Source organism: Hyaena hyaena, unplaced genomic scaffold (assembly GCF_003009895.1).
Source record: "Hyaena hyaena isolate Hyena2069 unplaced genomic scaffold, ASM300989v1 scaffold_885, whole genome shotgun sequence".
Taxonomy (NCBI): domain Eukaryota; kingdom Metazoa; phylum Chordata; class Mammalia; order Carnivora; family Hyaenidae; genus Hyaena; species Hyaena hyaena.
In genome coordinates, this window is record NW_024081518.1 from 496,502 (window position 1) to 524,469 (window position 27,968).

Sequence of the window (27,968 nt, forward strand, 5' to 3'; positions counted from 1 at the left end):
AGGATACCAGAAAATATTTCCTTCCCCAGATTTTGCAATGTCATTGCTTCTCTAAGTTATTATTTGAAATGGTCACAGTAACTGTGTTTGACTAGGTGAGTATTATAGTCCAAATTGCTTTCATGTTTAGTTGAGCTTCAAAACAGATTCTGAGACAGGAGAAGTAGAAGATTGATAATGTAGTGATATCAACATTGATTCTCTTTTCCCCACTTACTTAACAAGAAAATTTTGATCCTTTTCTGGCCTCCCCACATCTTTGCCCTGGAAGTTACTTTTAAATGTTAGGAAGTGTTTCATTCCTTCTAGGGCACATGGGCCCATTTGATTGATGGTTTAATATCTCCCCTGAAAGTACCAACTACCATTGGTTGTTTCTTTTCATTCAAAACCTGTTCAGTAGTAACACAGGTCATTACCAATTTCCTGACCCAGACCCTAGATGCCAAAACATTAGGTGCTTACTATAAGCCATGGATAGCTCCAAGGTGTCAACCTACTGATGACAGATAACAATTGGAATGGTGATATGTACGTGTTGCCTGATTCGTATTCATTTATATATGCATGAGGTGGGGTGCTGAGATAGCTAAATAATTAAATCACATCTTATAATTAAACTTACTCTATTTGAGTGCTCTCTCTCCTTCTATTGTTCTTGCTGACAGCATGCATACCAGGTTTCACCCCAGTGCAATTAAGCTGATTAGGTAATACTAAGCCACTCAAGTATGTAGTAGGCTTTTCTGTTGTTGCTTTTTTTTTCCCCCCTTAAGCTCCATAAGTCAAATGCCAGATTCTCAATGTACAACTTCGGGTTTTCAAATGATGTACATAAAGCTCTTTACCAAACACATTACAAAAAAAGCCTAGTGGCCTTAATCCACAGAGAACATTTAGGTCCCCTGAAATGGTCACTGGGTTGTGATCTTAGACCTTGTTTTCTTTTTTCTTTCCTTTTTAAAAAAATTTATTTTGAGAAGAGAGACAGCAGGGAAGGGGCAGGCAGGGGGTGGGGAAAGAGAAAAACTCCCAAGCAGGCTCCACACTGTCAGCCCAGAGCCCAATGTGGGGCACGAACTCATGAACTGTGAGATCATGACCTAAACCGAAATCAAGAGTCAGATGCTTAACTGACTGAGCCATGCGGGATCCCTGATACAGTTTTCTTAAGGAAGGAAAACTTTTCCTTCTTCCTTCTCGTTTCTTTGGCTGGGCTAATAGTTAAACTGACATAAGGCAGGGTTACAGGAGGAAAAAAAAACACATAGAAATTTAATTGTATACATTTGGGAACCCCAAAGGTCTAGAATTGCCAGACAGGTAGGCACTTGAGGCCTATGTCATTCTGAGCTAAGAAGAAGGTTGGGGTCTGGAACTTCAAGGAGGAGGAGATAAATCATAGGAAGATGGGAGGAACAAGTGTCTGATTTTAAAAATCATATAGATATGAGTTTTTAAATATATATATTTCTTTTTTTTAATATTTTTATTTATTTCTAGGAGAGAGAGAGTGAGACAGCATGAGCAGGGGAGGGTCAGAGAGAGAGGGAGATACAGACTCTGAAATAGTCTCCAGGCTCTGAGCTGGCAGTCAGCACAGAGCCCGACGTGGGGCTCGAACCCACGAACCGCGAGATCATGACCTAAGTGAAAGTCGGACGCTTAACCGACTAAGCCACCCAGGCGCCCCTAAATATATCTATTTCTTTCCATAGGGATATTTCTGATACAAAAAGTTATCTATGGTATTAGTTCTCTTAGTCATATAGGCTTTCTATCCCAATTCTCGTAGGCAGTTCAGGGAGAGGTGTAAAAAACAAGAACAGAAACCTCTCACAGAGTCTGTTAGGTCTTGATTGCCTTCAGTTCACAATAATCCATATGTCAAAGGGTCATATTTTGGGGTCATGTATACTGTTCCCCATGAATCCCACCTTGGAAAGTTTCCCAGGAAATTTCACAGTCCAGAAGTTGAGTCAGTAAATTGCTCTCTTTGAACCAGTCTCTTTGTCCTGATACTAGGTCGGTCCAGTTAAAATCATTTCAGGCAAGTGGTGAAGTATTTATTAGGAGGCAGTTTTATAGAAGCAGAAGAAAACCAGAGGTTAATGATTGGAGCGGACTCTAGTCCTGGTGTCTGAGTTCTGAGGAGAGCCAGTCAAGAAGATTTCTAGCTATCACACTCAAACCATCTTCAGATAGGGTGAGGGTGGGCAATGGCAATCAAACAGATTTTCCAGGTTTGCAATTTGAATGTCTCGGGTGATCTGAGTGGCCCACACAGCTATAGGCACAAGGATTGCCTATACATGACCTGTTGTGATTTCTTTGAAGTATATATCACCTTGTCCAATGTTAGCTTGCATGGCTTCAGCAAAAAGACAGTGTCATTTCTCAAGGATTTCACATCAGAAGATTGGAGACAAATTGGAGGGGTTAGTTTGCAGAATTATAGTCAAAAATTGATGAAAACTACAAAAATTTAGGATACAACCCTGCTTAGAGGTGGAAACAAACCTCAAAGACAATTAATAGAGCAAGAATCTAATTTCCAGAAGTGTGTATTGCACTGAAACGTAATTTTTCTCTCTATGGTCACCCTCATTTCTATTGAAGATAACCATAGTAAGACTGATTTGTTTACCAGTTAAATCTACTTTCAATGAAGTTGGTTTGATTATTTACATAAGGGAAGCAAGAATAGTGATTGGCCATAGAGAATCTTTTAATATGTTTTGCTGGAACTTTTTTATAAGGAATCTCAGATTAGACTTAAGAGTTTTTGAAGGCTTTCAGATCTGGGCATCTTGTGCCCATCGCCTATCTGGACATGACCTTCCTTACTCATCTGGTAAGACTACTGGGGACCCTGTTAGTAAAGTGCCAGGCCAAGATTCCAAGGGGCCTTATTGGCTCCATAAAGTCAACTGAAGTTCCTTAAAAGTCTCTTGTATCCGACTCTGTGCATGACTCTCCCAAACTTGGTATTCTAATCAAAGCCTTGGTAATATACTTAGTGTTTTCATTTGTATCCTGTTACAAGGAAAGTAGATTCTTAAAGAACTCATGCAAATTATATTACCATGGTAATTACTTACATCATCACGAAAATAAGAATACAAAGCGTTTCTGAATTCTGGAGGTAAATTCTGGAAAGATCAGGTCCAGGAGAAAAAGACATTTCAATCCTGCATATATTATATAGGTACTTTTTACCAAACTGCTGGCATTATTCACTTAGAAGGAAAGGTTTCCTTATATCTGGAAAACAAAATATTAACCAATATTTCAAACAAAAAGTCCTACCACTTATCCTCATCACCTTTCTCAGTCCCTTGTAATTCTTGTTGATCATGATATTTGGTTAGCAATTTTGTGAAGCCATCAGTGTTTTGTTTTGTTTTTTTTCATTAAAGTTCTGTTATTCCCCATCCAGTTCATTGATAGAACCTGAAAGTCATTAGAAACCTGTGTTGTAGAGTAATTGTCACAGTCCTTTCCATGAATCTGTCTAAAAATGAAAGCGAATCCGGCAGGAACACTGTTGCAAAAGCATCAGGGTAAAACAGCAAACTTCCTGTGAATGACAAAAAACTTAAAAATCACAGTCACTGAAGATCAGGGGATCATTCATCATTGATAAAGAAATTTGGTTATTTCTGTGCTGCACAACATTTAAGATAATAACTAGAACTGTATGAGATAACATTATACTAGGACCTACCAGATTTGTAGAAATTTCATATAATTTTTAGAACATTTGTATTAATAATATTTACCTATATAATCTAAGAAGATTTTTAAGTTTTAAGTAACTTCTTCCCCTAGTGTGGGGCTTGAACTCATGAACCTGAGATCAAGAGTCAGATGGTCTTCAGAGTAAGCCAGCCAGGCACCTCAAATATAACTTAAGAAGATTTATTACATTTGGTTGACAGTATTTCCCATGAAATTAATACACTAAGTAAGCCTGATTAGTGCAACTTACCTCTTTCAATTTCTCCCTCCCCTCTTTTTTTAATATGCAGAGAGAACAAATCTTTTGAGACATTCCAGGGGTTCCTAGAAGTTCGTTTGAGGCAAAAAAGATTTCATTTAGAAATTGAATTTTGGGAATTTTGTCTACAATACCAAAAAATTTTAGATATTTTAGTAAGATTACAGATAATTATGAAACAATACTTAATTATCAATTTAACCAAACTGACAAAAAGATTTCAAAGAGAAATATAGAAGGGTACTTAATCTAAGCCAAACTCCACTCCTTTAATAGATAGTACTTGGGGTCACCCAAGTAATCAAAGAAACTGATACGATATATGAAGAACAAGAAATTAATTTGATAAAACATTAAATATTTGATTCTAGGTGAATTACTTAAAAAGTAAACAAAAACTTTTCACAAATCTTACCAACAGCGAGGATAGTCCAAGAAACTTTGTCCTTCCAGTAGATTTAGATTTATAAAAGCACACTCTTGGTATTAAAGCTTAATTTTAAAACTCTTATAATAACAATTAAATTTTTAGCCAACTTAACCATACAAGATTACTTTCTTTCTAACTCCCTGGTCAACTTTCTTTGCTCATAGTTCGTCCTTCATTTTCCTCCTTCCCATTCTGAAGTAACCATTTAAGCAAAATCACTTTAATTTTCTTTTTTTTTTCATGTTTATTTTTAAGAGTGAGAGAGAGAGACAGACAGACAGAATGCTAGGAGAGGAGGGGCGGAGAGAGGGAGACACAGAATCCAATCTGAAGCAAGCTCCAGGCTCTGAGCTGTCAGCACATAGCCTGATGCGGGGCTCGAACCCATGAACTGCATGATCACGACCTGAGCCAAAGTCAGACTCTTAGCCAACTGAGCCACTCAGGTGCCCATTACTTTCATTTTCCTCCACAAAAATGTATCTCTGTACCTCATACCTTTTCTAACAACAAAAAGAAATCAAAATTTTCCTTACATAAGAGTTTTTTGCCTTATTATTTCTAGTAGCTTTTATATTATACATTAGAATTCTTAACCCTTATAAACCTTAATTTCTAGTGAAAACCAAGCCCTTTTGAACTGTTTGTCATACCAACGTTCTTTGTTTTTTAAATTAAAAATTTTTTTCTTTCACAGTTTATTGTCAAGTTGATTTCCAGTGCTCATCCCAACAAGTGCCCTCCTCCATGCCCATCACCCCCTCCCCCTCTCCCCCACTTCCATCAACCCTCAGTTTGTTCTCAGTATTCAAGAGTCTCTCATGGTTTGACTCCCTCCCTCTTCCCCACTATTTTTCCCTTCTCCTCCCCCATGGTCCTCTGCTAAGTTCCTCCTGTTCCACTTATAAGTGAAAATATATGATATCTGTCTTTCTCTGCCTGATTTATTTCGCTCAGTGTAACACCCTCAAGTTCCATTGACATTGCTGCAAATGGCCAGATTTCATTCTTTCTCATTGCCGTGTAGTATTCCATCCAACATTCTTTAAATTGGCAAATTTGGGGGGCACCTGGGTTGTTCAGTCAGTTAAGCATCCGACTTAGGCTCAGGTCACAATCTCAAAGTTCGTGGGTTCGAGCCCAGTGTCCGGGTCTGTGCTGACAGCTGAGAGCCTGGAGCCTGCTTCAGATTCTGTGTCTCCTCTCTCTCTCTGCCCATCCCCCACTTGCACTATGTCTCTCTCTCTCAAAAAAAAATTTAAGAAAATGGCAAATATGTGAATGTATTTCAAAATTTCTTAGAAGCATACAGTTTCTCATAGTATAGTTTAGTTTAGTTTAGTATAGTTTAGTATAGTTTAGTATAGTATAGTTTAGTATAGTATAGTATGTGGCACCAGACATGTTTACTTATAGATCCACACATCTTTAGTTTCTCTGTAATAAGAAGCCAGAGTGGATAAACTTGTGTTCGATAACCAGTGTTTTTGTATTTTATTTGGAAATGATCTAGGTAGTACACAAAATGCCATTTTTTAACCTACCACAACTTTTACTAGTGGAAGTCAAAGAAATTTAGCTATTTTTAAGTAGAAATGCCATGAAAAATCATTGTTGAAAAGTTTCCCTAAAAACTCTCATCCTACTTATATCTATATAATACACCTGTTTAACAACTATTTTTAGACTCCTTATCAAGATAACATGAGACATTAAAGCAATTAGCCATCACCTGAAGTTATCCTTTTTAAGATATCTTAAGTTACCTTGACAAGTAACTTAAGAGATAGCATGAGTTTGACTTTTAGTAAGCACAGTTAGAATATAAGTGTTATACTTAATGCTGATAACTCTAACAGATATATCTATGTCTATTAAACCAACATAATCAGGGGCACTTGGGTGGCTCAGTCAGTTGAACATCAAGACTTTGGCTCCAGTCATGATCTCAAGATTCATGAGTTCATGCCCCATATTGGGCTCACTGCTGTCAGTGCAGAGCCATTTTCCTATCCTCTGTGCCTCTCTTTCTCTGCCCCTACCCCATTTGTGCTCATTTTCACTCGTTCCCTCTCTCTTTCTCTCAAAAGTAAATAAAACACTGGGATGCCTGGGTGGCTCAGTCAGTTAAGTGTCTGACTTTTGCTCATGTCATGATCTTGTGGTTCGCAAGTTCAAGCCCTGTGTAGGGCTCTGTGCGACAGTTCAGAGCCTGGAGCCTACTTAAGATTCTGTGTCTCCCTCTCCCTTTGCCCCTCCCCCTCTCTACTTTGTGTCTCTCTCTCTCAAAAATAAATAATTATAAATAAATATATAAATAAGTAAAACATTAAAAAATAAACCAAGAAAATTAAACTAGCTTATATTTACCAAAAAAATTTTATGAGATCTTGTGAACTTAACATGTGAGTTAATTTCCATTAAATTTCTGAGATTTAGAAATACTGAATATGATAAGCATTTATTTGTCTTTTAACCAATTAAATAGAGCTCTTCACAGATTAATTTTGGCAGTAACATCTGGCGTTAGAAAATGTCATGTGTACATAACATATATCCATAAACAAATATAAAAAGGCAGACACAGAGAGTCCGTAATTTCCATTATAAAATTTTAGCTGTAAGTCAGGTGCAATACAGAACAGTGAATCCTGGTGTCTCTGGCAGATGGAGCAAGATAAAGTTAGCCATTTAGGGGCACCCAGATGGCTCATTCATTTGAGCATCTGACTTCAGCTCAGGTCATGGTCTCGCAGTTCGTGGGTTCGAGTGCCACGTCGGGTTCTATGCCAGCAGCGCAGAGCCTGGAGCCTGTTTTGGATTCCATGTCTCCTGATGTCTCTGCCCCTCCCTCACTCATGCTCTGTCTCTGTCTCAAAATAAATAAACTATAAAAAAAAATAATAAAGATAAAGTTACCCGTTTAAATGGTTCACGTTTTTTACTGATGTTTGTAGAGAAGTCTTTTTTTTTTTTTTAATGTTTATTTTTCAGAGAGAGAGAAAGTGCAGGGGAGGGACAGAGTGAGGGGGAGACCTAGGATCCAAAGCAGACTCTGCACTGATAGCAGAGAGACCCAAGTGGAATCATAAGATCATGACCTGAGCCAAAGTCAGATGTTTAACCAATTGAGACATCCAGGGACCCCTGTGGAGAAATCTTTTAAGACTTGTATTTGCCCTTGACAAGTGATCTTAGGAAGGCTGTGGACCAGATTTGGACAAAGGAGCTTTTATAGCAATCTCTCCTCTTTTTTTTTTTTTTTTTTTTTTTAGTCTTAGGGTATAGTTTTAGTTCCTCCTGGGGTGTTTGCACTTCAGAGACAGGGTTAGATTTACATCTTCAAGGGACAAATAGAAATGCAAGTTTTCTCCTAGGATGTTTGGAATGTGTTTGCGCATCAGAAATCTTGGGTAATTTTTCCTTTTGCTTAAGTGCATGACAATTGTACTTTCAGTGTCCTGATTTTTTTTTACAGTATCTTCACACATATGAAGGCAAACAGGAAAGGGTGAGTGGATGTTGAGTTGCTCTTTGAATTATGATTTTGTATTTCTAAAGATTCAAGCTGTAGATCAGAAATTGTTGATTCTAACTCTAGTTTGCTTGTTTCTCATGGTTTGGTGTGCTTTACATTCCTGCAAACTATGTTGAAAGAATTGAGTGGTCTTTTCCACTGTAAAAATCCATTACTATAGAGTTTGCTAGCCCACTCAAGCACACAGTCTTAAATTTGCCTTTTTATATCAGGGAGAGTACTGTCTATTAATACATAAATTACAAGGCTTTTGTGTTCCGGAGCTTCCGGGTTTAGAGCAGCATGCCTTTGAAAGGTCTGTATAAAGCTTCCAGCAAAGGCCTTTGGATGTTCTCCTGTTCTTTTGAGTGCCAAATTTAACCTTCGATCAATTCACCTTAGGGGGAAAAGCCTCTACTTGTGTTTCTGTTAGCCCTTGAACATCAGCCTCTACCGGAACCATTTCCTGGTCATGTGCAGGAGGGCCTGAGGAATTTCTGGCCATCCGTAGCCTCTGGGAGGGAGGTTTTATAGAGGGAGATGGGGTGCTGGCTTGTGTGGTAGCTACAGTCTTATCATGGGTTTGAAGAGCAACCATTAGTAGCCAAACAAGTTCTCTGTGAGTGTGGTTATGAATGACCGTTAATCGTTTTTTTAAATGTTTTGGGCAATTAAAAATATTTTTAGTTTATTTATTTATTTTGAGAGAGAAAGAGAGAGAGCATGCACAAGCAGGGGAGGGGCAGAGAGGAGAGACAGAATACCAAGCAAGTGCCATACCATCACCACAGAGCCTGATGCAGGGCTCAGATCCACAAATGGTGAGATCATGAGTCGGATGATCTGAGCTGAGACCAAGAGTCAGATGCCCAACTGACTGAGCCACCCAGGCACCCTGACCATTATTTTTTTTTAATTCCTCTTTAAAATGGGGAGGATCTTCTAAAAGTAGGTAGGGGTTAAGGGCTCTATAATTTACATCTGCTGCTTTTCAGGGGACTTGAGTTCTTTGAGTGGAAGACCATGATATATCCACAAAAGCCATTGCTTAGGAAGCCCTGTAGCTGGGAGAAAATGATTATAGAGCCCAGCAAAAAGAGCCTTATTGTTTATCCCAGATACTTTTGATAAATTTACTTCCTGGCATTCTGCATTTATATGAGTAACTTCTACATTTTGGACCTAGAGATGACGCTGGAGTACTCCATAAATCTTGTAGGAAAAGGGAAGCTAAAACAAGCAGCTGAGTGTTTATCCCATTTTGGGGGAAGGTTGAGGTGTGTGGGAGGTAAGGGAATTTGGGTGAGGCAATAGGGCCAGGTCTCCAAAAGGGAAATTTATGTTGGATGTGAACTTTAGTTTTTATTCTAAGTCTTATTTCTGTTCTTTCATCTTATTAAGGGAGTCACGAAGGCTAGCCAGTACATTCCTTTGTATCTACTTTTTAATTTGGTTTTTCCATAGGAACCAGTAAGACAATTTCTTTAGGATGAGAGCTCTCTAAATTTTTTCCCCAAATATAGTTTTCTTAATTCAAAGAATCTGGGTACTGATGACTAAGATCTCTTATTCTTCATAGCTACTCAAACCAGTAAGCCTTCTTATGGCTTTACCAAAAAGAAGCACTAAAAAAGAGTGCAAATAATGCAGCCCTTATCTGGAGAGTTCACTCTAGAGTTAGCCTAAGAAAGCAGAGAGCTTTAGGTCATGGGTGGTAGGCATGGTGTAGTGGAAACAGTGTCTTTGGTCTCTCACAGGGTCATGAGACACCTCTAGTCACAGACCCACCAATCTGTGACACCAGGAAGGCACTACTAGAATGAGACTTATCCAGCAGCACTAGCAAGGCATTGGAGATTGAGATGACAAAGGCCCTTAATAGACTGGGACCCGTATGAAAAAAAAGTTTTCCCGGGAGCTGGCATGGCCAGACAACAAGGGTGCTCTTGTGAACCTCAGTCTTAGAACATCAGTCTACTCAGCAGGCCACAAAATACACACCTGCACTTTCCCTTTTCTGCTGGTAGAAACCTGGTTACAAAACCAGGCTCTCAGGACATGTAACAAGGTGAAAGGAAAACCTATCTGGTTTTTATGTAGGAGACCCACAGCAGTGTTTAAACATTAAACAGATACGGGTCTGGTAAGAACCCTGAACTCACCAGTCTGTGAGGCCAGCTGGAAATGTATGCCTGTTTTCTACCTTGTGGTTTTCTGTCTTAGGACAGTGATGCAAAAGGCTAAGATAGGGATCGATAGGAAACAAGGGTACTCTTAAGAGATTTTTACCAGAGTCACTATACCAAAGGAACTAGTTCACACAAATATTTTCTCTTGCTAATCTGAATTTGGAAAAAAAGAAAAGGACTTTCACCACATTCATTTCCACCAGATCCTATAGGCAGAGATCCTAATGACTTTCACAGGAAGAATTCTTACCTTCTCGCAGCCCCTGTCAGAAGTCCCAGGATCTCTCAGCTGTAGCAGCTCAGGGGTGAGCAGGGTCCAGTGAGTGGAGGGCTCCATGCTGGTGCATGTAGTCTGCAGGGGAGGAACACTTTTCCCTTCTCTGTCCCAGGTTCTTTGGCTAGACTTATAATTAAATTGGTATAAGACAGGTTAACAGGAGAAAAGAATAATTTCCTGCATAGGGAAACCTGAGAGAATTGACGCCTCCAGACAGTCAGTTGGGGCTTATATACCTTCCTAAGCTGAGAAGAAGAGGTGAGTCTATGGGACTTCAAAGGGGAGGAAGATAATTCATGGTAAGGTAGGAGAAGAAAATGCTCAATAAGCAAATGTTTGCCATGTCATATGAATCAGTCCTTGTGGTGTAAAATGTTATCTCTGGTATTAACTCTGCTCCTGGTCCAGACTCTCTATCGAAATTCCTTTAGACAGTTAAGGGAGAAGTAAAAAGTTCTTCTTGAAGCTATTGGCCTGACTGTCTTTATCTTAAAATAATCTGCATGTCAATATGGCACATTTTTGGGTCACGTATTCTTCTCCCCCTCACTTTGTAAGGAAAAATACATAAAATCCTTAGGCCTTTTTTTAAGGGCTGAGTACTCAGGGTTCTTGTTGTGGCATTTTTTTCCCTCACACACAAAATCTTTTGGATGGAAGTCCACATGAGTCTTTTACCCATCCTTCTATCTCTGAATTTCCATTTAATACTTAATATGCTACTGATTCTAGGATATATTGAGTGCTTATTACATTGCCATATAATAACCTGGTAAACATACACTTACTTTCTTGAATATATACAATGATTTTGCAGTAGTATAGTATTCTTCTGTGTGGAAGAATTTGGAGGAGAAAGTAGGTTAGATATTTATCTAAGATCTTATAACTAATTGTAGAGACTCAGTTTGAATCAAGCTCCAATGCCAAGCCACATTTGTTCCCTTGTCTCAAGCTGCCTCTTGATAAAAGATAGCAAGAAGAACAGTATTTTGTGTTTCTGGTACAACTTGGTATAAATCTGTTTCTGACAGTGTCTGACAGCCTCTCTAAGGAGGATAAGGAAATTAAGCCCCCTTCTATTGTGTATGTTCTACCTCCCAATCAGATGACTGTCAAATCAAATCAGGACACAGTCTCTGTTGCTGGTCACTAGTGCCATGTGGTGCATTGTCAGTCTTTACTAAATACCACATCTCAGCAGGCTCAACTAAATCTGTGTATTAGGAAAAATAACAAAGGAATTAAAGGATTTCATATGAGCATCAAAACTTCATCCTCATATCAACATCTTACGTGATTTCCAGAAGAAAGACTTTGTTGTGCAAAGAAGGTCATCTCATTAAGAAAGGGAAGACAAATCTTGTTCTTTTGCTTTTCTTTATGAATCCTCCTCATAAAATATTGATTTTTTTTAAAGATGTAAGTTCTTCCCTACAGCAAAAGACCTTTTTTCTCTAGAGTTAACCATTTTAGTCAAAATTATTTTACTTGTGAAATAGCATAACTCATCTTTTGATTTCTGTAATTCCAAATTGTTGATAAATGAAGGAATTAATGGCTTGGAAGAAATAACGTATAATTAAGGTGTAACTGGTATGATTAGGCACTTGATACTGAAACAATGGAATCTATGCATTTAAGTTACATTGTACTTACTTTTAGAGATCTATAGCTACATTTTTCTTAAAACTATAAAACCATCAAAATGGTAAAAATATGAATATGCAGCTTGTAAAAGGGTAAATGAAAGCTGATAAACATGCTTTAATATTTATCTTGGCTGGCAACCAAGAAGTGTATGTTAATTAATATTCATTTTAACCCATCAATGTACAAATATCACAGAATGTTTAATGCTGGTCAGCATGAGGAAAATTGGTAAAGTTCTAGAATGCTGGTGGCCATGTTGAACATAAATGTAGTTGCACATCATACGTGTTTAATACATGTTTATTACAAAGAGAATGGTCACAGAGTTTCATCAGGGCTCGATTTATCTGTTTATTCAGATTTTCATGTTCTTTACCTTCACGGAACCTCTAGTCTAAAGGAAGGTGCGTTGGTATACATGAGTAATGATAGGGCAGTACAAAGTATCATGGAAGGACATGGAAGAGGAATGTATCCCAGAAATTTTGTTATTCCAGTAGGACTTCACATATGATGTGTCAACAGAGCCTGAGGGATGAGAATAGGCTCTAAGCAAAACAGAGAAGAATTAATCATGCAGGCAGAAGGAAAGACATGGTGTAGATAGGTCCCAGGTAAAGAGCTTTGGATCCCTGGAAGAACTGATAGTCCCTGTAGCCTCCTGGTGGTAACGTGTGAAAGGAAACAAGCAGATGAAGACTGGACCAGTGGTAGTAATTCAGGTAACAGTGGTGATGGCAAGGCGCAGGGCAGCAGGAATGGGGATGAAAAGCAGTTAATGAATTAGGAAGATATTTAGGAGACAGAACCAGTAGAGGTTAGTGATAAATTGAGTGTGGGGGCTGAGCAGGAGAAAAATAGGTGATCCCCAGCCCCGAGAAACTTGGGGAATCCAGTTACTGCTAAGGTCACTCTTCGTATAGGGAACTTAGACCAAAGAACAGATCTGAAGGGCCAAGTAATATGCTGTGTTTTAAGCATAAGAAGTTTGAGAGGTCTGTGGGGACATTTACGTGAATATATCTGTAGGTGTTTTCTTACACATATTTGAATGTCTAGAGAGAGATACACATTTGAGTCTATTCAGAATAGTTGAGTAGAGCATTATAATATCAATACAAAATTAAAGCTTGGAAATAACTTTTATATAGTAAGGAAATGGCAAGATCAAAACTGATCTATCTACTCTCAATCACTAAAAATCTGGTTTAAAAATCAGGTTAATGAAAAATAATACTATGACAAAATGAAGTAACATCTCACAAATATTCATAGAAAACCCAAATACTCAATATATGTCTGATAAAGAAAGATATGGGTATGAAATATACGAAACTATGAATAGTCATAGTCTTTAGGAATTTGGTGACAAGGGATAACAGTGTGTGTGTATATATATATATACACATACATATACATACATATATATGTATATATTTGTGTTTTTTCTGTAATTTAGCATCTCATAATAAGACATAATTTGCAATAGAAGACACCATGAAATGTTAAAGACTATGTTTTTTGTTGTATTTGATTTTATTAGAACATTGTCAAGTTACAGGATCATCATAAAAGAGATTTTACAAGATTTTATTCTGGGTAAAATTTCTCAGTAGATGATAACACAAGACTTAGTTGTAAATTTCATCTTTTGTATCCTGTCTAAATGAAAGCAGCATAGCATAATGGGGAAAATATTATTGTAGATGTCAACAGAGAGATTTCAACCTAAGTTTGCTCCTTATAGCTCTTTGACAAGTTGTTTCACCTCTGTGTGCCGGAGATAAGAGTTGGCCTAGATTTTTATCAAGATGAACTCCTACTCTGTTTCGCCTGAGTCCAGATCACATACAAAAAAATGTATCAAAGCATGTAGCAGTCAAATTGGCCCATATTAAAATTTGATATCTGTGATTTATGGGTCACCATCTGAGTTTTTCAAATGTGACCTGACATGCAATAGAAGTGTTTATTTCAAAGGGAATTTAGTGTTTGTTCCTTATGCTTTTGTTTCCCACCTTTTGTTTCTTCCTTTTGTCATAAAAAGATTGAAAGTCCCTGCTGTATTCGTGTGCAGAACATAAAACACGAAGCTCTTCCTGAAAGGTAATTTTCCAAGAATGAAAAATATGAGAATAGTGTTTGATTGTTTGGTTTTCTGTCATTCAATGTTGCATTAAAACAACCATTTTTCCATAACTATGAATGGCCTCACTCTTGAAAACTGTCAGTAACAAATGAAAAGCGATAACACTTTGAAAAGCAAACCTTTCCCAATTCCCACTAGGTTTTCAGAAGAAATTTGAAAACTAGTCAGAGGTACACATTCATACACAAATGTATCCATTGTTGGGGGGGGAGTTAAGAAACAATTTCTAAGCCTCATCTTATCTACTATTTTCAGAAAAATATTACTAAACTTTAGAATGAATAATTTTTAGAAATTTTACAATCTAACCCTTTACATTTTTTCCTAGGAACAATAGATTTGTTAGTTTTTCCCTGATTCTTGAATTTTAATACAGTACAAGTTGGACGCCATGAAGGAAAATCTGGAAGTTGCCATAGTTTACAGAGCCTTTTATGTTCCTTTACTGGAGTAAAGAATTGTTTATATCTGCATCCACATACAACACACGTGTATATGTATATATGTAGATACATAATTTTCTGTTTTTAATGTTTACTTTAGAGCACATTTAAAAATATAATGAAAGAAAGCAGTAAAAATGTAAATCCTCAGTAATCTCTTCTCACATATAGAACCATCAGACCACATTTGGCCTCTTATTTCCCTTTGGAACTGTTATGAGAACACGTGTCTCACGCTGCATCTAACTGTACATTGTGTGTTTCTATTAAGGAATAAGGCCTGCTATCAGGAATATTATAAATATTCACTTAGACCTAATGTCAGAAGTCTATTTTGCATATGAGTCAGGTGAGAACCCAAATGGTGATCATTTTAAAAACAAAAACAAAATCTTTCCTCGTGGCCTTTGGAGATTTGTCACTTTTGTTGGTGTGGCTGAAGGAATGACTCCATCCCACGTATCAGAGTAAACATGATTTCTCCCTCTTCCATAGTATACAGAAAGAATCACTTTAACCCATGTTGTTAAACCAAAAATGTTCTCTTTCTGAAATTTGGTGGTTACTCTGTGTCTACATCTCCAAATGCTCTTAGTCAAAGTCATATAGAAACAGAGATGTTAGAGCCAATTAGGGCCAATGATTTTTTTAAATGTTTATTTATTTTTGAGAGCAAGAGTGAGAGAGAACATGAGCAGGGGAGGAGCAGAGAGAGAGGGAGACACAGAATCTGAAGCAGGCTCCAGGCTTTGAGCTGTCAGCACAGAGCCTGATGCGAGACTCGAACCCACTAACCATGAGATCATGACCTGAGCTGAAGTCGGATGCTTAACCAACTGAGCCACCCAGGCATAGGGCATACGTGTCAAAGTAAACTCTTCAAAATGTGAGTTCTGTTATTTTTTAAATATTTTAATGTTTATTTTTATTTTCTAAGCTTATTTTATTTATTTTGAGAGAGACACTGTGAGAAGGGGAGGCACAGAGAGAGAAGGAGGGAGAGAATTCTAAGAATTCCACACTGTCAGCACGGAACCTGATGTAGGGCTGCAACTCACAAACCATAAGATCATGACCTGAGAGCCCAAATGAAGTCAGATGCTTAACTGACTGAACCACCCAGGTGCCCCTTTAATGTTCATTTTTTAAAAAGAGAGAGAGAGAGGGAGACAGAGAGAGAGAGAACAAGCAGGGGAGGGGCAGAGAGAGAGGGAGAAACAGAATCCGAAGCAGGGTCCAGGCTCTCAGCTGTCAGCACAGAGCCCAACATGAGGCTCGAACTCATGAGCTATGAGATCTGACCTGAGCCGAAGTCGGACACTTAGCCGATTGAGTCATCCAGGCACCCCCAAAATGTGAGTCCTAATGAAGATATATTTAACTGTTCCTAAGTTTCCAACTTGCATTCCATGGTACATGTCATGACCTCAGTTGGAATGCCTTCTCTCTGCTTAAGTCTTTGTGCCAACTAGGCTAAAACGTGTTCTTCCTTATGATGTTTGCCATGAACCGCCCCCTCCCCCAAGGAATATCGGGCTGTCTTTCCACAGTGCTTCTGCGACATTGTGTGTATACTTCCAATATACTGTTTGTGTATTTATTGTTGGTCTGTCATTTTTTGTCTCCAATTTAGTGTGTGAGCTCCTTGTGTAAATTAACTGTGTCCTGTCCATCTTTGAATCTCCAGAGAACATTGACTGACCTTAGTAGGCAGGGACATATATGTCAGTTTTAAAAAATTAATATATTAAGGTAAATTATGAAACTTTGGGGAATAATGAGTGTGCTTTTCAAAGCTCTCTGGAAACCTAAACTTTCTTGTTTGAGGAACCAAGAATGGCTCTTCATGTTTCCTTGCCTGTGTTGTAAGCATTATGTACCATCCTCCACTCTGCAAAATTTAAGATCTGCTCAATGCAATAATGTCTTAGACTGACAATATAGAAGAGTGACACAGGTGAGGTGAACTATGCAAATGCAGCCATATATAAAACATTTCCATTTTTATTAGACATTGGGAAGAAGGCAGAATAGTTTGAGTTTATAAAAAGAAATCTCTCCTTGAGGCCTAGGGAAAGAGTCTGTGTTTCATAAATCGCATTAAATATTTGGTATGTAAAATTCCGGCTGTTAGACTGCACTCCGTGGGTGCCGTGCATCCCCTATCTAATTAAATAACCATATGGAGAAAAGCTACATTTCTGTAAACAAAAGCAAAGAACCCAGCTCTATTGTGTTGTCTTATATTATGTAACTTGGTTTCCCCCGTATGGCTTTCTGCTCTGACTTACATATTGCTGTGGACCAATATGCCCACAGACGTTGAGTGGAATTTCAAGAACAATTTCTGAGGTGCCTTGCTTCATTTAAATATTGCAGTGGCAGGGGCTCTGGAATGCTATGAAATCTCCTATTTTTAATAACTGCTTGCCTCTTAAAAGGCAATGGTTTTGGGATCTGGCCAACAGGAGATCCACTGTGTATTATTGTCTGCTTTGCAGGTCAACCATGTGCCTGGTGTATGGTATAGACACTTGCTGCATGTTTACTGAATAAATAAATGCTTCACAGCATGTTTTCATGGGGTTTGACCTAAGAGAGTTATGCTACCATACGTATGGGTAGTAAATAGTAAAAACATGTTACAACCAACAGTTCCTATCGTGAGGGCTCCAGGATGAAGATAATGGTCATCATCCCAAGGCTGAAATATGATATTAGTACAAATATTAGGATGCCAAGCTTGGGAATGGAAATCATAGAGATTGTAATTATAAATATGTTTCTTTTTTTGTAGAAATATATTTATTTTGAGAGACAGAGAGGGAAAGAGAGAGCTTGGGGGAAGGACAGAGAGAGAAGAAGAGAGAGAATCCCAAGCAGACTCTGGCTGTCAGTGCAGAGCCGAATGCAGGGCTTGATCTCATGAATTATGATATCATGACCTGAGCTGAAATTAAGAGTCCGATGCTTTACCAACCGAGCCACCCAGGTGCCCCATAAATGTCTTCCTTTTGCTTGCTGTTTTTTATCCAGGCGATGATGTCCAAGTGGTGGTAGTGGTGGCACATTGTATTTATATAACATTTAGACATTTGCTGTGTGTTTCTTATATACATTATTTCACTTTTAACATCACAAAACACTAATAACTTTCTCACTAATAAATTTTAATCACTCATTTTTTTTAAACTGTTTTTTGGGGGACGGGAGGATGTGGGGGATGAGCAGAGAGAGACTCTTAAGCAGCCTCCACACTCAATGTGGAGCTTGACTCGGGGCTGGACCCCACTACACGTATATCATGACCTGAGCCAAAATCAAGAGTCTGATGTTTAGCTGACTGAGCCACCCAGGTGCCCTTAATCACTCACTTTTATGAATGAGACAAACAGAACCTCATAATTAAATATTCACCCAAGGTCACAGAGGTGACTCAGAGTTTAAGTCAGGTTATTTTATTCTCAAGTTCCTCACTTTACCAGATGTAGTCTTTGTTTTATAGTAAGATTATTGGTTGGACACTGAAACAAATACGAATGAATGTTTTGTACCAGTGAGAATACAAGCATGCTTTGGAGACAGAAGAGGAAAAAATGAATGAAGTGTGTTGCAAATTACTCTTGGGGGAAAAGTACAAAAATAATTTAGAATTTCTCAAAAGCCATTAAAGCTCAGCTTCGTGTATACTCAAACCCTGTGCCCTGCCAGCATCCTTTGATAATAGTCCAGGGTCTTATGACTCCTTCTTTGGAATGACTCTGGCCTTCAGTGTGCCCAGTCCTGTTACAGATGAAAAGATCAACCTGTGGACTCTTGGCAGTTTCGTAGGGCTAAGCATGACAGAATGGCAATACCCTGACCCCAGTCTCTTTTTCTTTCTGAGGTTCACTGTCTCCTGATACACTACTTGTTATTTTTTTTTAATTTTTTAATGCTTACTTATTTTTGAGAGAGAGAGAGAGACAGACAGACAGACAGAGCATGAACAGGGGAAGAGCAGAGAGAGAGAGAGTGAGACACAGAATCCAAAGCAGGCTCCAGGCTCTGAGCTGTCAGCAGAGATGATGCATAGGTCGAGCTCACAAACCACGAGATCACAATCTGAGCCAAAGTCAGAAGCTTAACAGACTGAGCCACTCAGGTGCCCCATACTCCTTGTTATTTTAATTGGAGTTTTAGTGGTTCAGTATTCCTGCTTAGAGATGAAACTATTTCCAAATGAAACATTGAAAAAGCTTTCTCATTACTTTATTCTCTAGCACTTACTCTTTGACTTCTTTGTTTTCTGAGCTTCATGAGGATGCCTCATCATTTGATTATAATTAGTTAAGCACTTTCTGTGCTGTTCTCTCAAAAATATTTTTCTTGGGGCACCTGGGCAGCTCTCAGTTAAGTATCCAACTTTGGCTCAGGTTATGATCTCATGGTTCATGAGTTGGAGCCCTGCATCAGGCTTTGTGCTGGTGGTGCAGAGCCTGCTTCAGATTCTCTCTCTCTCTCCCCCTACCCTGCTTGTGCGCTCATTTCCTCTCTCTCTCTCTCTCTCTCTGAAAAATGTATAAACATTAAAAGATTGTTCAAAAATATTTCTTTTTTCAAGATGTTTTCTAGACTGTGTCCATAATATACCTTTCTGACCTGGAATCATGTGGCACCTGGGTGGCTCAATCGTTTGAGCATCTGACTTCAGATCAGGTCATTATCTTGCAGTTGATGAGTTCAAGCCCCCCCATCAGGCCCTGTGCTGACAGCTTAGAGCCTGCTTCTGAATCTGTGTCTCCCTCTCTCTCTGCTCCTCTCTCACTCACACTGTCTCTGTCTCAAAAATAAATAAACATTAAAAAAAAAATCACAGTCTAGCTAACAGGATAACTGTGAGTGATGTTTAAGATGTACATTATACTTAATGAAAGTTGTGAGTTACCACACAGATAATATATAATTTTATATCTGCTTTTGGTCTTATGAACTGCACACTGCTCCCATAAGCCACACAATGAACGTATCAGACTTCTAAGGCTCCATTGTCGGAACTAAAATGGAATTGTGAATTGAGTGGAGTCCGAGACCTGAGTTCAAATGTGGAGCCCCATTTATTAGCTGTATGACTTTAGATGAGGCACATAACTGAAACATTTTCTCAAATGCAAAACTGGATACTTACCGTACCCAACACAGAGAATTTGTATGAAGCTTAAGTGACCTAATACCTGTAGAAGGCAAATCACAATAATCTCCAATCATTACTAAATGGCAGCTCTTATTTTTGCTCTCTGCCATCCTAGCTTCCATGTTTTTTAGTTCTCCAAAATTCGTTTTCTTTTTAAGTTTTTGTATTTATTTTGAGAGAGAGAGAGTACAAGCAGGGAAGGAGCAGAGAGAGAGAGCAAGAGAGAATCCCAAGCAGGCTCCAAACTGTCAGCACAGACCCTGATGTGGTGCTCGATCTCACAAACCCTGAGATCGTGACTTGAGCCTAAATCAAGAGTTGAAACTTAACCCACTGAGTCATGCAGACTCCTTGTCCCAAATTCTTTAACCCTGAGAGTGTTGGAATTTAATAAAGCGAAGCTTGGAGCTCTGGCTTTGTTTAAAAAGGAAGATCTAGTTGTAGCTTTGAGGATTATTTTCTGCAAAAACAGCATAAATTCTGACTATTAGTAGCTTAAATAAGTACGCTTATTTACTTTTAAGTTTTTTTTTTTTTTTTTCTGGAAGTGGATGCCTCATGGTGTTATTTCAGCCTGTAGGTTTTCAGAGTTGGTCCCTCTCTGCTCCTCTCGTATGTTTTTTCCTCTTGACCTTCCCTAGTTAAGTCAGGAACAAGAGGGAGAAGGGACAGTACCCACCATACCTATTTATTTTATTAGAAAATAAGGGCTCTCTCAGATATTTTTCTGTTTATGACTCATTTGCTAGAGGGTTGTTAACATGGCCGTTCCTACCTGCAAAGAAGTAAACTGAGTTTATGATTTCTCCAGCCTCTACTGTAAAAGCAGTATGGGAAAAGGCAGTCAACTGGGTCATAGGGTCACCAGCATGTGTCACACCAGGTTTAAAACATTTCTCTGAATTAGAAGGCAGTGGCAGATGTATTGAGATTGTAAAAACACTGACCTTGGAGCCCCAAAGTATTCGTGCTGTCTTCTGTAAAATTATTTATTAAAGTAAGTTGCTGCTTCCCACCCACTTCAGAGAACAGGTGCTGTCAGCAACTTCCAGGCGCCTGAAAAGTACCCCCCTTCACTTCCTTTACTTCCCATCATATCCCTTTGGCTTGATATCTCCTGAGAATTTCCTGGGCAATTCAGTTCTAAGCCACTAGGTGGGGTTGAGCATGGCAGGTATCCCCAGAGCAAGAGGGAGGTAGGTGACCCCCAGCCTTGTGGGGTAAGGAAGAGGTATCTTGCTGGAGGTCAGCCTGCTGGGAGAATCCAGCCTTCTAACAGCACAGAAGCCATCTAAAGAGCAGGAATTTGATCCTGAGCCCATTGAGGAACTTGGGGGAGGGGAAGTGGGGTTCGGGAACAGTGTTAGATAAACACCACTCCCAACACTTCACTATACAAAGCAAAATCAATCAATCAGTCACTTATTTCTTTGTTGGAAGGATACAAATAAATGGCGATACATATGCAAATATACCTATGATCTCACCTTCCTACTGCCACCCTTTGTTTCTTTGTTTCATGGAAGCTGGCCCTTTTCCTATACATACATGACTTTGACATGACTTCAATAATAATTAAGATGTAATGTTACAGTCTGCTCTTTGTTTTGTCCCCCTCCCCCCCTTCTCTGAACATTAAGATTGATCGATTCTTAATGGAGATAGCCAGGACACTTACCTACATACTTTTCGATTCCACTCTCCTGCTCTGTTTCAGATAAAAGCTGAACTTGTTACTTTATTTCAAGGGTATTTATTAAAATAGCAGGGAGGTAACCTAATTGCATTCAGATATCTCTCTTGTGAATTGGATAGTTTGGACTTGATGTATTGTATGATCTAGTGCCTTTGTCATTTATTTATTCTGAATAAAGGTGGCCTTACTGTTTATTTAGAGATGGTTATTTATGATGCACCCCACTCCCATTTTAGGAGTTACTTTGGAAATTCATGCATTGTTACTAGTTAAATAAAAATGCATCATTCAAAATGTATGCCTGAGGCTGTTCATTCTGGCTCCCACCGTAAGGTTTGGATATTCCTTAACAGGTGACCCTTTCCTGCAGTAATGAATTACTTGGACAGAATTCGAGGCCCTGATGGGAGTGGGAGCTGTTTGATGTCCATATAAAATCTTTTAATACCTTTGTCATTTCCTCTAATGCATGGATTTACAAAAGCCTGAGGGGACTTAGTATTTATGGAAGATGGAAATTGGCATGAGCAGTCAGTAACAAAATGAATTAATATATGATCTATTTTATGAAGTCGATTGTACATGTAATTTAGAACTTCAAGGAAAAAAAGATCTCTCAGATTCTGTCCTGACCCTTCTTATTCCATATGGCATATATACATTTTATTTTCTGAGTGACTTCATTATACTTTTAAGACAAAAACCATTTGTTCTCTTGCTATTTTGGGTACATGTTTTACGATGAATTGTTGGTATTTCCAGTTACTGTTACTTACACATGAGCTGGCTTTTCGATTACAAATGCATTTTAAAGCTCCTAGTATCTTAAGTTCTTTGTTGTATGAGGTTTTTCGCCCCTTCAGCTGGTGTATTTAGTGGAAAAAAACAATTTGGAGAATCAAACTCTTGTTTTAATTCATTGTGGTGGCACACATGGTGTTTGTTCCCGTGGGCAAGGCATATTTCTCCCAACTCAGTGTCTTTTATTTTCTTCCTCACACAGAAATATAATTATAGGCAATAACACCTTCTGTATCCTAGCCCCTCACTCTTTATTTGCATTTCAGAATGCCTCCTACATCTTAAAGTATTACCCCCTTAATACTGTGGCTTCTGTTTACCTTTGACAGTGCTTACTGATGTAGGTTAGGAACTTGAGTGCACATAGTAAGAAACGCTATTTGTTGTCCTATGTCAGAAGACGCACAATGAGCTAGGTTAGGTCACTGGAAGCACCCTTCCTCTTAGGCTCCCTCCTGATGAACTGGATTATTCTTCCAATGCTTTTGTTATGCCTCTTTCCAGCTTCATCCTAGAGATTAGTTTGCTTTGAATGTGAATAACCCTTTCCAGGGCACAGTTGACCTTGGTACTGAAATTCTTGCTTCTTTCATTCTTTCCCTGGAATGGCCGTGGAAGGCACACATGTTCCTCTTGGTCATTTCCACAGTGCTTCATGTTCAGATCTTGCTTCCGTTGACTTTATGCTGGTTTCCTGGGACTCACATCCTTGAGAAATGTAGTGGAGAGGGAGTGAATCAAAATCTTGGCTTCTGCTTTTCCCTTTTTATTTTGCTTCTCTCTACTCATCAGTTCCCTAAATTTAGGGGAGAGTCATGTCCATGTTTTTTTGTCTTTGAAAAATGTAACTATAGGTCCAGAAGTAAAAGTTCATGGCTATTTTAGTGATTTGTTTAGCTCGTAGCCTTGAAAGTAAGGCTCACAGTATATGGAGGGAGGTGTTGAGGGCAGAGAATTTTTTAGCCATAGACAAGCAGAACAAAAGTTCATTCCTTTTAGAAGGTTGAGTAAATTGATGAGGTTTTGGAGAAAACTGTATCTAAGATAGAATGCCAGCCTATCTCCAGTTTCATAGGTAGAGAAAGCATTTGGATTTTTTTAACATGTCTTATGACTATCTCCACCAACATTGTCATCATCCATGCTCATTTATAGGAGAACAAAAGCTACTTCCAGCATTATTTCAAAGTTTTGAGGCAGCTTGGGGCCCATGTTGGGGTGTGCACTCACTGGACTGAATGTTAAGAATCAGTTGCTCACCCCACAGATACTTGACTCTGTTCTTGCAGCAGAGACCTGCCGACTCACAACTCTAGTTCAAGGGAGTCTCCTCACTTGTTTAGTGACCCTGAAGGTGTGTCCAGCTAAAGGTACCATATTATATGGTTCAGCCCCTGGACAAGGAGTCATCTGGCCAGGCCTTACAAGCATGCTGTATTCATATAGTGCAGTGTTTCTCAAGACAGATTCTCAGAGCTTGGGTGGGCTGTGCTTTGCATCCTGATACGTGTGCTGTCAATATAGGCAGTGTTCTAATGGCCTCTTTGATTTCGCAGGAACTGACAACAGTGAAGCCCTCCCTGAGTCCATCCCCTCGGCTCCTGGGACACTGCCTCATTTCATAGAGGAGCCAGATGATGCTTATATCATTAAGAGCAACCCCATCGCACTGAGGTGCAAGGCGAGGCCAGCCATGCAGATATTCTTCAAATGTAATGGCGAATGGGTCCATCAAAATGAGCACGTCTCTGAGGAGAGTCTGGATGAGAGTTCAGGTAAGAATGGGATGCGATCCACAGATCCTCATATTGTGATATTGCTGGGGCAAAGTGTGAAAGCCACCCACCTGTTCTTTATTTGAGGTCATGTTAACATCATCCGGGAATGTAAGATAAGGTGCAATCGTATGTTTATATGACTCCACAGCTCCTTGGCTAGTCTACTCCACTATGGTACACAGGCATCTTAACACCTGATTTGGGATGGAAGTGAATAATATTCTCACTGGAAATGCAACCAACCAGTCACTGCTTTCATTGTCTTAATTCTAAATATTTTTAAAGGCAGATCTTCCAAAAATACCTTTTTAAATTGCATGATTTCAGTTTCTCAGATCTTCCCTCTTAGTTTGATTCTTGGGTATTTCCTTCTCCAGCGTTGGTGGTTTCTGAGTATCCTTAAGTTCTTTTGATAATTGGTAGAGCTCACATTTGGTTATCAGATTTGAATGGGATCTCCAGCATGAAATAATTTAGGGACCTTCTTTATTGGTTTGGCTAATATGGCTGATGAATGGTGATGATAAGAGTAATGATCGTTACTAGCCGGTGTTTATTGAGCACTTACTGTATACCATGTCTCATCTAAACATTTGACAGATGTTATCTCACTGTCCTTACAACAGCCCTTGGGGATAAATCACACCATCCTTACCTTCTTCTAGATAAGGAAACTGAGACTCAAAGACATTAGGTAAACTACTATAGGCTTGTGCTGGATCTGAAAGCAACATCATTGGATGTAACACTTCCAAAATTTTAAGTTGTTAAATTTTAGTGTATAACAGAAACTGTATATGCTTTTGAACTTTGGCTCCTCAGGCTACCTGAAAATGTAGCCTCACCGTAAATCCAGTCTGCTCTCACCCTGAATTATTGATTTTATTAGTCCTGACTCACTCTCTAGATAATAGATTTTGAAGAAGTCAAACAATCTGAGTATAATTAGGAAGTTTCAAGCCAGCTTAATTTATTAACTATGCACCACTGCTATTCCATGTTAAAGGCCTTTCTGAGTGTTCAAAGGATGCTAAAATACAAACACTGATCTCTGGGATTTGATAGGTGGAAGTCCATTATGCCCATAAGTGCACTTATCCTTTGGAGAATTAAAAAAAAGATTATGTCTAATTAGTATTATCAGGAAAGGTGTGGAAGCATTCACATTTGAAAGGGACATTGATGACTAGGTAATTTAAATAGGAGAAATAAATGCTAAGCTAAATGGAAGTGAGGGGTCTCAGTATCCTGGAGGTCAATATTAGCAAGTGAAAGAAAGCTTAGTATCTCTTCACCTGGAAGTTTGATTGGTTGAAATAGAAAATTGGTGTGGAATTGCAGCTGGTGGCTCACAAACTTCATTCATTGGAGGGCTCAATAGTTCTTAAATAGGAAGTGAGGAGTTCCTTACTTTTATGAATATCTTGCTGGTGGTGGGGATCGATTATATTGACGTATGAGAATGCAATGGCTGGAGCTCTGCTTTGTGGTATGAATCTGCACAGGTGTTTGGAATGGTAAGAAACAAGAATGGACAAGTCAAGAGACTTGGATATTTCAGTTGAGGGAAAGAAAAGGTCTGCTTCTAGAGTTGTGACCACAGAACTAAGAACTTGATTTCTGGTGTGAGAAGCACTTTAACAAATCACACTTAATAGCTGACTAAGGAGGGCGCCTGGGTGGCTCTGTTTGCTACGTGTCCAATTCTGGGTTTCAGCTCAGGTCATGATCTCTCAGTTTGTGGGTTCAAGCCCCATGTCAGGCTCTGTATGCTGAGAGCATGGAGTCTGCTTGGGTTTCCACCTTCCCCTTTCTCTCTCCTTTTCTTACCCCCCCAAAACAAATAAATAAAAAATAGCTGACTGATGGAATGAATGAAGAAGATGGAATATTAATCTCAAAAGAAGCAGAAAGGGGTGCTGTTGATGTAAGTGATTGCATTAGCAAAGAGAAAAGGCTGAGATCATTGGACAAGCCGAATTTGAAATACTTAGAGCTGTAGATCTGGAGTTTGTCTTGTTTAGAGATAGAACAGTAGATGTGGTAGCCATCCAGAAATAAGGCAAGGAGGTGAGTTGTCCAGAGACCATGGGGAATATGAAAAAGAAATTGATCTGGAGAGTGACTTCCTTAGGAATCAGGAAGAGGAGTATCAGCAGCTAACAAAGAAACAAGCAGATTCCAAAGCAAAAAGTGACATATAGTTCAAAAAGATCTTCAGATAATAATCCTGTTACTGCCTGGGAATCAATAAAGAAGGCAGAGAACTAAACATATACATATATATTTTTTTTCAGTGTTAAACATTATACGATTCTGAACTCATTTGAGGTTGCAGTATAAATGCATAACTTCAAAAGGTAGAGAAACACCTAAAACCTTTCACAATTCCATCTTGCACTTTGGAACCATTATGAGGAAGGAAAAAATGTGCCTGTTTTAGATATATTTTTCTTGCAACCAAAAGCATGCTTAGAATTCTGGAATCTAGATCGGAGAACTAGAAGGGACCTTTGTGATAAACTAGCAGCCCTATTTTACAAAATAAAAATCTTCAGTTTCAAGAGCTGCAACTAATTTATGGCATAGCTATTTCTAGAACCCAGATCTCCTGGTTTCTGCTTTAGATATATTTCCTCCTCACTATGAGCCATCATTATATACAGATCCCTGTGCTCTCCTTCCTCATCAGAATTTTCACAAATTCCCTTATTGACATAAGGATGGCTTTCAGCCACTCGCTCATCATTTTCCATCATGAAGCTGTTTCATATTTCCATTTCCCAAGTTTATAATCCCATAGTTATTCCTTTGGGATTTCTTTATCCCTCATCATTTCTGCCGTCTCTGTGAAGGTCAATCCTTTTTTCTCTGTCATGTTTCTGGTGCTGTTAGACAAGAGTTTATAGCAACTGAATATATAGAGACATCTCTAGGATTGTAGGTATATAGTATATTTCTTTTTTTTTTAGCATTTATTTTTTAGAGAGAGAGTGTGTGTGTGAGCAGGAGAGGGGCAGAAGAGAGGGATACATAGAATCAAAGCAGGCTCTAGGCTGTGAGCTGTCAGCACAGAGCCTGACATGGGGCTTGATCTCACACACTGTGAGATCATGACCTGAGCTGAAGCCAGACGCTTGACCGGCTGAGCCACCCAGCCACCCTTAGTATCTTTCTTAAAATGATTTATCATAATCCAAGCAAAAGAAGATGACAAATCCAAACTCAGAGTCAGCAAAATGTCTGCATTGGTGCTCCCAGGTTGGGATCTTGGATTCTCCTTGCACTTGGAGAGACTAAGTCATGAACAAAGCATTTATCTCGGTGTGAACACTTCAAAAGAGGACTCTGAAATCTGGGAGAGGGCGACAAAGGGAGCAGTATTTGCCCTGTGAGCAAAAGCCTGTAAGACAATGGGAGAATGTGAAAGGCTTATATATCTTATATTCAATTAGTCCAACTGGAAAAGACTCAAATACCAGTGGCTCAGTGAGGCTCTGTTTTATTGTCCGATGTTTCTGGCCTAGATTTTGTCCAGTAATGAACTCACAATAGCAGAATCCCATTGGGTAAACTCCTCCAAATGAAAGATAGGAAGAACATTGAAAAATGGCCAAGTATTTTTTTTTTCTACCAGTCCTAGAAAATCCTATATCCGTTCTCATTCAAAGACCTCTTGATAAGTATTGCAAGCCAATTTAACACTGCACCCTCTTGTAATTTCACAACATTCTGTTTTGTTATTGCTTCCCCTTTTAATTCCCCTAGCATTGCTAGGCAACTCCATGTCTTGCAGATAGCAGCCTTGATTACATTCTCTGTTTCCATGTAAAAGTCTCCCCTCTCCACTTAAAGAAAAAGA

The 27,968-nt window shown here is 38.9% G+C and overlaps 1 protein-coding gene across 1 annotated transcript in view; it reads left to right on the forward strand.

The window, feature by feature from the left end:
* Nucleotides 1-9,135: 9,135 nt before the first annotated feature.
* UNC5D (unc-5 netrin receptor D) overlaps nucleotides 9,136-27,968 on the forward strand; it is a 255,875-nt gene continuing 237,042 nt past the window's right edge. The window contains exons 1-2 of the mRNA XM_039220338.1: nucleotides 9,136-9,235; nucleotides 23,885-24,103. Coding sequence (XP_039076269.1) covers nucleotides 9,136-9,235; nucleotides 23,885-24,103 — 319 coding nt within the window. The remainder of the gene's footprint in view (nucleotides 9,236-23,884; nucleotides 24,104-27,968) is intronic.